This window comes from Peromyscus leucopus, chromosome X, assembly GCF_004664715.2.
Source record: "Peromyscus leucopus breed LL Stock chromosome X, UCI_PerLeu_2.1, whole genome shotgun sequence".
Taxonomy (NCBI): domain Eukaryota; kingdom Metazoa; phylum Chordata; class Mammalia; order Rodentia; family Cricetidae; genus Peromyscus; species Peromyscus leucopus.
Window position 1 is genome coordinate 71,625,107 of NC_051083.1, and position 13,379 is coordinate 71,638,485.

General features: G+C 35.5%; 1 protein-coding gene across 1 annotated transcript in view; it reads right to left on the reverse strand.

Annotated features, from left to right (window-relative positions):
- Positions 1-13,379, reverse strand: part of Chm (CHM Rab escort protein) — a 154,518-nt gene that overhangs the window by 95,148 nt on the left and 45,991 nt on the right. The window contains exons 3-4 of the mRNA XM_028874763.2: positions 6,491-6,563; positions 5,021-5,145 (exon numbers count right to left, since the gene is read on the reverse strand). Coding sequence (XP_028730596.1) covers positions 5,021-5,145; positions 6,491-6,563 — 198 coding nt within the window. The remainder of the gene's footprint in view (positions 1-5,020; positions 5,146-6,490; positions 6,564-13,379) is intronic.

A 13,379-nucleotide genomic window follows, 5' to 3' on the forward strand; every position in this document is an offset into this window, starting at 1 on the left:
ATGTAATTTTTACTTCATAAGTTTTCTTATTGTATAGTCTTGCTAAAACCTTTCTTTTTATTTAGACAAAAGGGGGAAATGTTGCAGAGTATTTATTTAACCATGTGAAGATATGTTGCATTTGTTTAACTATGTAAAGATGTGTTGCATTTGTAGATGTTGTGGAATATTTAACTATGTAAAGATGTGTTTCATATGTTTATGTTGTGGAATATATGTTTAATTATGAATAGATATGTTGCATTTGTTTATTATGTAAAGATGTGTTGCACTTTAACTTGCTTGCCAACCTGATTGTTCTAATAAAAAGCTAAATGGCTGAACTTCCAGGCAGGGATAGTAAGTAGGGGAAGAGTTTAGCCTCTAGAGAAAGAAAAGGAGACAACAGGGAGATGCCAGGGGTCAGACAGACAGACAAGAAGGAAACAGGAAAGTAGTGCATATAGAATGAAAAAAAGGTAAAAAGCCACAAAGGCAAAATGTAGATAAATAGGAACAGGTCAAGTTAAGTTAAAGAAGCTCATGGGTGAAGCCTAAGCTAAGGCTGAGAATTCATAATTAATAATAAGTCTCTGTCTTTATTTGGAAAGCCTGCTGGTGGCCCAAAAAAATGCCAACTACAGTTCACTATTTTTCACCTTTTGTACATTTTCTTTCCTAATATATATTATAGAAATTGTGTTCTTTTATTTGATACATACACTTTGTTCTAAGACCATTCATTTTTTTATTTGCATAGTGTATTATGCTGCTTTCCAGTTGTTTACGCCTAAAAATATATAAATATTCCATGACTACTCAAAAGAATTACAGAAAACAGACTACCCAAACTGTTCCATAAAACTGTATTAGTTTTGATTTTCTGCAATGTAATATATTGTAGAAATTTCTCTAGTTGTTATCAACTTAAATGGTTTTACACATTATAGAATACAGCTGAAATATCAACCTTTCCTTACATTTATCAAAACAAAACTTCATGAATTAGCAGCAGGTAACACTGGTTCCCTACTCAACCATAACAGCCATTTTGCTTACTATGAGATAAACTGAGCTTATGACAATTTATCAGGCAGAAGATACCCAGCCCTAGGAATAAATCATGACCAATCAAAATTATACTTTGTAACTTCATTTCCTTTTTGATATGATGGATTTAAAAGTGTGCATGTACTTTAATTTTATCAAAAAAGTTGAGGTAGAATCCTTTGAAAGTTCTTTGTAGAGACTTTATTTAATCTATGATTATAAATTATAATATATTTATTTATATAAATAAAATATAATTAGACATCTAAAATTATATCTATAATCTTCCATTTCCTTTCCTGTATAGAGGTTTTAGTTGTGTGAGAACTTGTCTGGAATCATGGCAGCCATCTAGCTAGTAAGCATCTACAGACTCTGGATGAAAAGCTAAAATTTTGTGCACCTTTAGTACTCCAACATGCACAAGCTAAACAAGCTACAAATCCTCTGTCGACCTACCTGATACACTCCCATCTGTCTACTTGTTCCAACAACTTTTAATTGTGCCTTCCACTTCCCAGAATTCTCCTCTCTCCTTGTCCCACCTACTTCCTGCCTGGCCACTGGCCAACCAGTGTTTTATTTATTGACCAATCAGAGCAATTTGACATACAGACCGTCCCACAGCATACTACATTGATTTTTTTTTATTTCATTCTTCTTATTGGACTAATGCAACAGCTAATATTGTTCAAGAAGTTTACTGTTCATGTTTTTTTGGAGTTCAAAATGAAGAAGAAGAATTTCAAATTCCTGTTACAATAAAAGCTTCATATTTGATATATCAATCCACTAAAAAGTTGGTTCATTTTAATTTTCGAAGCACATTTTTATTCTGGTTTAACTTTATATCAAAAAGGGGGAATTATTAGTCATTAATATTCAAAAATGACATATGTTTAGAACAATAAAATTTCCTCTTCCTAGGCTCAGTGAGCAAAGGTATTTGCCTCCAATTGTGACAACCTGAGCTTGATCCCAGGAATCACATGGTAGAAAAGAGAAAACTGATTCCAGCAAGATTTTCTCTGACTTCCACACACATGCATGTGAGCATATATTTACACAAACATACACACCCACAGAGATTAAATTAATTAAAAAAAATTACTTTCTTACTAAAGAAAAAACACGAGTATGAAATTAACATGCAATAATTTTTTGTCTAAGAATTATCTGCATTTGTGTGACCCAAGTGGGAATAATTAATGTTGTGTGCCTTCTCCTAATCTGTATAAGATTTAAAGCTAGAAATAATGGTTACTTTACTGCTCCCACATAAACTAAGAAATATTCCCAAGCATATAGACTACAATGTCAACAAATCAAGGATACTGGAATACCGTATGTCCTCACGAGTTCAAGCTCAAGCCTGGGCAGTATAACAAGGTCCTGTCCTCTCTCACAAAAACCAAAACCAAATTGAAAAGAGGTACAATGGAAATAGCACAGCTTCTGATGTAGAGAACTATGAGTTGAAACCCTAGTTCTACAGTAACTGTGTCTCACTGAACTTCAGTTTATCCATTTGTAACAAATCATGGCCATAGCTTCAGCACAGAATAAAAAATATAATATGATATATTACAGTGGGCTATAGTGACTGCTACAAAAATAAAAACTAACAACTGCAGATGTGTTATTTGTCTTCCCTTTCATTAATCAGTTGTTTAACTGCAGAAGATAACTTAAAGGAAAAAAAAAAAAACCTTTGAACAGCAAAAGCATTAGGAGGTTCAAAGAGGCAGCACTCAGGATAAAACTCTGACAAAATAATCTTCATACTCCCTAGAGTGTGATGCTGAAGCAAATGATGTCCTGAGGTTGGGGAGTGGGGAGAATATCTACCTAATCCTCATGTCACATACAAAAAAATAAGTCAAAGTGGGTCACAGACTAAAATGTATAATATTTAACTATAGGAAGTACTTTTCAACAAGACAAAATCTTCTGGAAGTACATCCAAGTAAAGAGATCTCAGACTTGATGCCAAAAACATAATACACTGAAGGAAAAAGGAAGAAATGGCAGCTCGTTAAAATTTGTAAAACTTGCTCTACAAAATATCCTGTTTAAAGAAGATGAAAAGACAAGTCACAGTTCAGGGGAAAGTATTTTTAAACTACACAGTTAACGAAGAACAAATACTAGAAAAAGAATTCTGCACCCAACAAGAAAAAAATGAATTCTATTTAAAAAGATGTAAAAAACATGAATCAACAGACACTTCACCCCAAAGACAAATGAATGACAACTAAGTACAGGAAATGATATACAAAATCAGCCACCAGTGAAATTCACACTAAAATCAAAAAACAGGGATGGGGATGTAGCTCAGTTGGTAGAGTGTCTGCATAGCTTGCACAAAGCAATGTGTTTGATTCCCATCATTGTGTAAACACAGGGAGGGGTGCACATCTGTCTTCTCATCACTCTGGGAGGTTGAGGCATGAGCACGGACAGGAGCTAGAGGCTAGCCTAAGCAACATAAAAAGATTCAGTACCAAACATTCAAAAAAAAGAGTAAAAATAAAAGAAGGGACTGTTCCAACTGTCCTACCTCATTGACCAATAGGGTAAGAGACAGCAGCCTCTCACAGTGGGGAATGGGAATGTACAAAGCTAAAAAGCTTGTGTATAACAAAAGAAACTGTCAATCAAATGAAGAAGCAGCCCACCAAACAGAAGAAAGCCTTTGCTAGCTATATTTCTGACAGAGGGTTACTGAATAATATATACAACAAACTCAAACAACTGAACATTAAGAAAAGAAAGCTAATTTAAATATGGGAGATCTATTGCTAGTTTATTTGAGAAGCATCCATATTGACTTCCAGAGTGGCTAGGCCACATTTATACAGCAGTGTATAAAAGAATGCCTTTTTTCTACGTTCTTTGATTTTTCTTAAAAAATTATTTATTTTATTTTATGTGTATGCGTATTTTGCCTGCATGTATACCACATGCATGCTTGGTGTCCAAAGAAGCAAGAAGAGGGCATCGGAGCTCCTAGAACTGGAGTTGTGGATCGCTGTGAACCACCATGTTATTGCTAGGAATAAAAGCTGGGTGCTCTGCAAGAGCAGCAAGTGCTTTTAACTTCTGAGCCATCTCGAGCTGCCAGCCTACTTTCTCATTACAGGACCAAATGCCCCAGGGTGGCACTAACCCCAGCGAGCTGGTCCCTCCTATATCAATCACTAATTAACACAATGTCCCCACAGATTTGCCTACAGGCCTAGTGGGATTTTCTCAGTTGAAGTTAACCCTCCCCAGATGACCATAGCTAGTGTGAAGTTGACAAACTAACCAGCACAGCCCTACTGTAACATAGGACTGTCACAAAGAGAAAATGAAATGTATGGCATTGTTAGATGTTATTATTTCAAAAGTAGAGAACACTGAAAGCAATAGCTAAAAAAGAAGGAAAACCAATGTATCGATTTTACTATAGCAACATCCTTGTTACTCAATTTTCCTGAAGAAGTGTGAAAAGAGCTATTTATAGATGTAACCAACCGTCTTATTAAATAAGAAACACAGAACCAATGTAAAAGAGAAAGACAAGAGGTCAGAGCTCAGAGCTAAAATCTCACCCTTCCTCCTGCGGTGGTCCTAGCTCTCCGAAAGAGAATTACTTGCTGTGTATATGTCTTTTCATAGTCTTTCTGTTCTGCCTTCTCATTGGTTGTAAACCCAAACACGTGACTGCCTCGTCACTGCCTGTAAGTACCGCCCTCCAGGTCTTAAAGACGTATGTCTCCAATGCTGGCTGTATCCCTGAACACACAGAGATCTACCTAGCTCTTCTACCAAGTGCTGGGATTAACAGCGTGTGCCACCACCACCACCACACCCTTGCTATGGCTCTAATAGCTCTGACCCCCAGGCAACTTTATTTATTAACATATAATTAAAATCACATTTCAGTACAATTAGAATACCACCACAGCTATTATCTTACTTAATGCTATATAAATAATTTTCATACCTGGCATAACAAAATACTTCTACATGTTGAATTGTCTTATCCTTGCTACTAAGAAGAATAGCTTCCTCGTTTTCAAGTATTTGTTCTTGCCATGTTGAATTTTCAGTCACAACATCACTGTTTTCCTAAACAAAACACAGAAAAGGGGTTTTAACTAAATTGAAAGATCTGAAATTAAAATTTCCCCCAAAAATATATTTTGTCTTAAAATTATGTTTTTATTTTTATTTTAGTTTTTCGAGACAGGGTTTGGTGCCTATCCTAGATCTCGCTCTGTAGACCAGGCTGGCCTCGAACTCACAGAGACCCACCTGGCTCTACCTCCCAAGTGCTGGGATTAAAGGCATGTGCCACCACCTCCTGGCATGTTTTTATTTCTATCACAATAAGATTCAATGCTTCAGAGTAACTGAATTGACTCCAACAGTATGCCAGTTTCAAAGGAGGCAGAGGAAAACTGCATAAAATTTGGTGTCTATGAGACCCTGCTGTTTGGAAAATGCTACTTCCTTGAAGTCATCTACCACCTCTGGCTCTTATAATTCTTCTGTTCCATCTTCTACATAAATCCTTGAGCTTTGGTGGGCGGGATATGATATGGAGGCTGGGCATTTCAAGGTCTCTCACTCTCTGCATGTTTTCCAGTGGGCCATACTTATTTTTATGCAATGTTATTTAAACAATAATATCACTGAAGTTTTATCACCCATGTTTTTGTCATCAGGAGAGCTACTGCTGATATACTCCATTGAATCAATGAAAGCAAGCACCATGCTTAGTAGAGTAATGGAGTGGTGTAAATGTGTAATAATTTTTAGCTAACTGAATACAGATTCCTGAACTAGTATCATTCTCTATTCCCAACCTTCTCAGCTAATTTGAGAGACAGCAGGGTCTGAATTCATGTAAGATGTTCTCAGCATAAGTTACATTTCAAGCCGCATATGCCCATCTATATAAAACGTGTCTTATAAAAAATGTTAAACTACATAGCATGACTAAATCTTTATACCACACTGCCAGTTTGCTCTAAAACTCTTTTTTATGATGGGTACTGAACAGTTGTAGTAACAAGAAGCTACCATAGGAAAAACAATTTCTGAACTTCAATTTTTTTCCTCTTTCTTTTTCCTTTAAGTGCTTCTGCCACCTGATAGAAATAAGCATACAAACCAGAGAACATTTCAAATTAAGTTTTTTTCTTCAAATAATTGATAGTACATTGTTTTTATTTTTATATAATAATACAAAGAACAACTAACAATAGGTGTGATTTTTACAATGACTGGTAAAATTTCTGTGAATGATTCATATGAAACATTAGGTAAGAAGGTAATTGTACTTATTTTTGTCAAGTAAGTGAATGAAAATAAAGTATCTCATATGACAGAAAAAAAAACACCTCTTCAATGAATGGATACTGACACAAAATACAACCTAGTGATTTGCAATATCAGATAACAACTTTACCTGGTATTCCTTTAGCCAGGACAACAGTCCTGAAAAGCTGAAACTGGCCCAGTTTCCTCCATAGTAGCTTCGTCTGTAACAGTAAAATATAAAGAACATAAAAATCAAGTCACTGATCTTTGTAACCTAAGCCATCCTTGACCTTTAAACTCCTAGTATTTTCCAATATTGCCATCCCAAGTGTTCCAAGCACAATAACTGGGTTGTTTAAATAAGAGAAAATAGTAAGTATAAGCAAATGGCTGTGTTCCCCAAAATATAATAAGAACTTTTAAGATTCATGCTACAAATGGCTATTCTCAGATCTCAAGTGCAACTTTTCCTGATATAACAGTTTAAAAATTCTTTGCCTTCCACAGGGTTTTCTTCAGTGATCATAGGGAAACCCAGTATCAAATAACCAGCATAATGAGTTCCAGTATTGATCCATTAGAATAGTTAAGAGTCACAACACTGGGCACTGATGGGATGGTGTGTTTAAGTTAATTAAACTTTCAAAGATATATGGCATCTTCCTAAAAAAAAAAAAGATACAATTACCCAAAGATCCAGCAATTGTACTCCTAAATGATTACATAAGAGAAAAATTGTACTCCCAAATGATTACATAAGTAAAAAAATTTTCCAAAAAAAATCTTTTCATCACATTAAAAGGCCCAGAGTGATAATATCATCAACATGAAAATGTGTAAACAAGCTATGCTATATCCACAGGATATACACATTTTAGCAATGTAACAGGGTAAGATATTGACACAAACAACAGCAATCGATCTAGATCAATCTCAAAATTTTTATTCTGAATGAAAGCCTAAGCCACAAAGAATATATATTGTATAATTCTATTAATAGGACATTCAAGGACAAGCTAAATTAATTTATGACTAAAAAAAATCATAAGAGTGGTTGCCTCAGAGTGGGAGTGGTAAGTTTTTAATTACCTAAGTATATGCAATTTTAAGAACATATTTAAATGACATACTTAAAGTCTGTACATTTTACAATATATAAAATTTATCTTTGAAAAGAGCCAATATAAAGTGTTTACTAATAATCTTTATGCTAACACCCCGAGTGACAGAAATTACTGATGTGTGTAAATCAGGAAGACAGAAAGATTCATGGTTCCACAGAATGAGTATGTGGATGGTTATGTGATATATAGATGGCAACTATAGAACCTAAGTAGTTAAATTTTCTGTATACATGAAAATTATCACCATAAAATAAGAAAAACAGAAATAATCTGGGTTGTTGAGTACTGACCACAATGTGTCAATTTCCAAGGTATTTTCACTTAATTATGAAAACCCTAAGAAAACTGTAAGAAGAGACATTTCTGGTGTTTCTTTCCACTATTAAGTGACTTGAGGTCAGTTCCTGGTCAAAACCTATTTTTCTCCCCCTGCACTTGGTCATATGGTGTTTGACATAGCTAATTGGTCCTAGTATTTTTCCATGCAGGTCTCATTTTCTACTTTTCCTGTTGATTTGTTCCTAACATCAACATCTGCTGATCTCATCCAATTATGTATGTAAAAGGTGAAATATGGTTTTCATTACTGTGGTCTTTCTGACAAAAGATGGCAAGACAACTATTAGTAAACTCACTATGAAACCAGAAGAGTCTGACTAAACTCATTCTGGTATCTCTATGGTTTTAAAGATGGTTATGACATCCCTTAAACAAAGATATTAAGTGTCAATATCAAGAGAAATAGGAAAAAAATCAATATGACATTCCAAAATGATCCATAAAACAAACTACAATAGATATGATAGAAATCAAAGCCACAAAATGTTTTGTTTTATATTTAAAGATATGACTTTAGAACTGTGACATTTAAATCCAATTTATATGATGTTTTTCCATTATGTTTAAAAGTGATTCTACAGGGCGATATAAGACTAGGTAACTAGTTTTGATTTTTAAGCCTCAGAAACCTGATTTAAAGACAAAGTGAGAATGAGAGAAAAATAAGGTGAAAAAATGGTATGGCATGTTGTCTGCCAATTTTGTGTCATCACTGCCTCTGTACATGAAGTAAAGGAAGAAGCATTTTTATGATGGAAAATGAAATACATTTTTGCTGTCAGGAACAGTTTCTGATGATGAAAAAGACTTCCTTAAGACTAGAGTCTCTAGGAAACCAGAAAATAAATACTTATGATATAAAAGCAGGAAACATAAAACTAGAATCTACATTCCTTTAATGTTCCATGATAATTAAGTGTCCTAAAGTCTTTAGCAAAAAATAGGCAAAAAGATTACAATGCATTTTCTCCCACTATTATAGTATATTATGTGAAATGTTGATCTTAAAACTGTATAAAATATGGTTTTAATTTTTCTACTGTTTTATATAACCTATTCCAAATGCCACCTAAGTTTTCCCAGATACAATAAAGAAATGATGTCAAAAATTCTATCAATTAACACAAATCAATAAATAAGAAAATACTGCTGACAGTAATTCTAAATATTCCTTAGACTTTCCACAGTATTTTTATCACTTTACTTAATTTTATCCAACAGAAAATATACAGCAAGTAGAGAGGAAGAACATTAAATACATTAGTTAGAGTCTATAATAAAGCTCTCTTTCTTTCTTTTCTATTTGGCACCATAATTATAGTTCTTTACTGACTATTCAGCAGCAGGGGCAGGGACAGATACAAGATGCTGTATTACATACTGCACTGTGAAACAGCATGTATAAGCAAGTTCCAAAACACTGACAAAAGATAGAGCTACTAATGACATTTAAGCACATTCATCTGGGAGTCATTTTACTTAAGAAACCTGTAGTTGAAAATACATTCAGACAGGTAGCAAAGCAAAAGGGTTTGGTAAGAAAGAGAATTGACCTAGTTAAATTCTAATAACACTTTTCTATGTCCCAATACCTTACAATTTCTTTTCCTAGGGCAACACTAATAGCATTTTCCTTTGCCAGCATTTTATTTTTCCAAGTTTGTTTTCAGAAGTATTTTCTCTTGGATTTCCAGTACTTCTGTGAAAAAGATACAAAGTATTTCCTTTATAGGTAAGCCCAATGAGACTTGCTACCAGTCAAGGCAGCATAGTTCCAAAAATGATAGAACTAATGTTCAAACTCAGTTTTCCCAAAAGTTAAGCCTGTCCATGCCAACACACAAATTTGCAACTTTTAGACAAGAAAGCATTAGCTAGTCCTCAGGATAATGGTAGCTATGGTTCGATAAAGACAACTGCATACTGAGCTAGAGCTTACCTCTAAGCCTAAATTCTTCTCCAAAATGAAACCATCAACTGGCTGGTTGTCCCATGGGGGAAAAAGCATAATGACAAAATAAAAATGGAAAACACCAGGTTTCAAGACGTTAACAAGAAATGGTTTTCTAGTGTCATACCTCTCAACACCATTAACTATGACAATGACTGCTGGAGCTTTCCAAGATAATACAGCACTATGTAGCATTTTACAACTTCAGCTGACCAATGAGCACATTTTTGAGAGGGGATTTTGAAGGAAGAGGTTTTGAGAAATATTAGCTTAATTCACATTAAGGGAAAGGAAAAGTACCTGCATTGAACTTGGCATTTTGTATTCACTTTTTCACTTAAGCTTTATGTACCTTGTCTAATTCACTCAGCTAAGAAATAGTAAAGTTGGAACATGAGCCCAGGGCATAGCAAACCCAAAGCCTAACCCTTGCTTCCTAAATCTTAGGTACTAAACCATATGGGTTTCACATCTTTAAAATTACAAGCATCAGTAAACCCTAGACTGACTTATAAGTAAAAACAATGGTATTTGTTTACATACTTCAGATGCTTGCTACAAAGTCTACTTTTGTTTTGCTTTGCTTAATAAACACAGTATAATAACCTCAACACTCTGTCTATTCTAATGTCAGAACTGGGGGGTGAACCTAAAATTTCACTGGATCTCTCAAATTTAGAATGAATAAGTAGGAAAGGGAAAATAATTCTTGCTATATCTACTAGCATTGTTTGCCAGTTAGAAATGAGTACAATATGCTGTTGAAATGAAAAAAGGGATCAAACCTGCCTCCATAGTATAGTAGGCAGTGGGTGTCAATCTCATCAAAAACGGTCTGTTCCACTGAATTTTGTTAGAATACTATAGTCATGATATGCCACTATCATCTTGTTAACAAACAATAGGTCATAATTCTAGGACATAGAAAATATATTGGATTAATTCCTACGCAAAGTTTTATTGAGCAAAAGTTCAGCAGACGTGCCACACCAAGAAAGCAGTAGTCCTTCCACTATCCCTACACTCTTAGGCAATTCGATTGGGCTTCCATGATAGAATCTGCAGATACAATTCTAATATTAGAGAAGCTGACCAGGCCCTTTCTCCATTGTGGTGTTTTAAGTAACAAAAATTACATGATTTATCAAGTACAACATGTTATAATGTCACTAAATGAGTCCTGTGAAGCTATAGGAGGTCCCTTTAACAATCAGGTTAATCTTGTAGAAAGAAATAACCAGATTATTTTTCCAGTGACTAGGCTTAGTGAGAGACTTTAGTATGCTTGCAGTCATTAGTTATCCTATACAAGCCCACCTAATCTAATGTGCAGACCTATGAATGTGTAACAAACTTATCCTCAACTTTTATTTTTTTCATGTTCAGTTCATTTGTCCCCACTGATTGAGTCACTTATCACTCTTCTACTGATGACTCATAAACTGGTATTCCAATCTGGGTCCCTCAAAACTCAGATCTGAAAATGCAGACCATGTGTTATCAGCTTACTGGACACCATCCTTCATTAAACAGCCACGATGCACTTCAATTCTATAGAATCAAAGAGCAAAAATTATGATGTCATTTAGTCCTACTCAAGTCTTCTTACTTTCCTCATCTCAAAAAGAAACAAGCAAACAAAACCCCAAAACAACAATGCCACTATTATAGTTATCTATGCTAAAAAACACACACCAAACAAACAAACAAAAACCCTTCAACTTCCCAAGTATTCCTTCAAGTGTCAACTGTAATTAGTTTGTCAGATCTCTTCTGTCCTTTCTGCCTTTCCCTCTGTAGTCTTCCTTCAGATATTCACTACCCAGTAGTCTGTCTCATTGTATTAGTGTCACCAAGTTTTCCTACCTCCAGCTTCTTCCCTTTTTAATACAACCTCAGCACTAATGCCACTGTGATGTGGTCTTCAGAGACCACATTATGTCTTTCTTAGGCTTAAAGATGTCTGATGGCTCATTAATGCTTCTGGAACCAAGCACAAAATCATTAGGATCACAAAATGCTTTACAAATTAATACCAACTCAACTCTATAATCTTTTTTTATTAATTAATGTTTTTAGTTTATATCCCAACCAGCTCTTCTCCTATTCCCTCCCCCAACTTCCCCTCTGTGTCCCCCTCCAATCCACTCCTCCTCCTTTTCTGTTCAGAAAGGGGTAGGCCTCCCATGGAGATCAACAAAGCATGGCATATCAAGTTGCTATTAGACTAAGCATCTCGCCTTGTATTAAGGCTGGGCATGACAACTCAGTATGAGGAATAGGGTCCCAAAAGCCAGCCAAAGTATTAAGGATAGCCCCTGGCCCCACTATTAGAAGTCCCACAAGTAGACCAAGCTACACAACTGTGAAATATATGTAAAGGGCCTAGGTTGGTTCTACACAGGCTCCTTGGCTGTCAGTTCAGAGTCTGTGAGCTCCTATGAGCCCAGGTTAGTTGATTCTGTGGGTTTTCTTGTGCTGTCCTAAACTCCCATGGCTCCTACAATCCTTCTTCTCTCTCTTCAGCAGGATTCCCCAAGCTCTGCTAATGTTTGGTGGGTGTAGCCTCTCTGATGACAACTGAGGTAGGCATCAACCCGTGTTAACTCCATAATCTTAACACTTTTCTATATGCACCAGCCACAACTTCATATTCAACATTGCCTGAGGCAAGTGCCTCCATGACTCTTTCATTTGTGATACTGATTGCCTACACTATGCCAAAATCCTAGTCCATCACAAAACTAATAATGGTACTGGCCAAACCATTCAGAATTCTCAAATTCATCTTCATCTTTTCTGTGAAGCCTCCAGTTCTCCAACATAAAATCACCAAAAGAATTGTGTGTCACAATGTCCTATAGATTGCATGAATGCTTACTCTAATAAGACTAAGAGAAACTTAAGAATAAGGACAGTTACTGGGTTATGTGAGGCATACTTGTAAAATAAGGAAATCTTTACTAATAATACAATGACATCAGTTAGGGCCTTTGGGACTGAACAGAACTAGGTTTAAACCCAGGCTGCTCCTTTCTTACTAGCTGTAAAACCACAGTTAACCCCCTTAACAGATATATATATATATATATATATATATATATATATATATATATATTTTAAATCTCATTGCCCACATCCAGAAAATATGTATGAAAGCACTGCCTGGTACATAGTTACCATGATCACTACCTTTTCCCACTTACAAAAGATAAACATAGAACAATATACAACAATCTCCAGAGCTCTTCTGCTGCCAGCTAACACAATTTGGTGTCAGTCAAACACTGTGGGATTTAAAGACAACTCTAAGAATAAAACCCAGAAAAAGTTAAGGTGGTCACAGCTAAGGATAGAAACTGCACATCAAAAGACATAATGCTACCAGAAGGGGGCGGTGCACACCTTTAATCCCAGCACTCAGCAGGCAGAGACAGGCGAATCTCTGGGAGTTCAAGGCCAGCCTGGGCTACAGAGTGAGTTCCAAGATGGCCAAGGCTACACAGAGAAACACTGCCTTCAAACCTCCACCCCCACCCCCCAAAAAAAACTATGTGCTTACTTCCGCTCCTGGTTTTCCTATTCTCTACTTGAGGATGTCTTCCACTCCTTATATTTAAGCC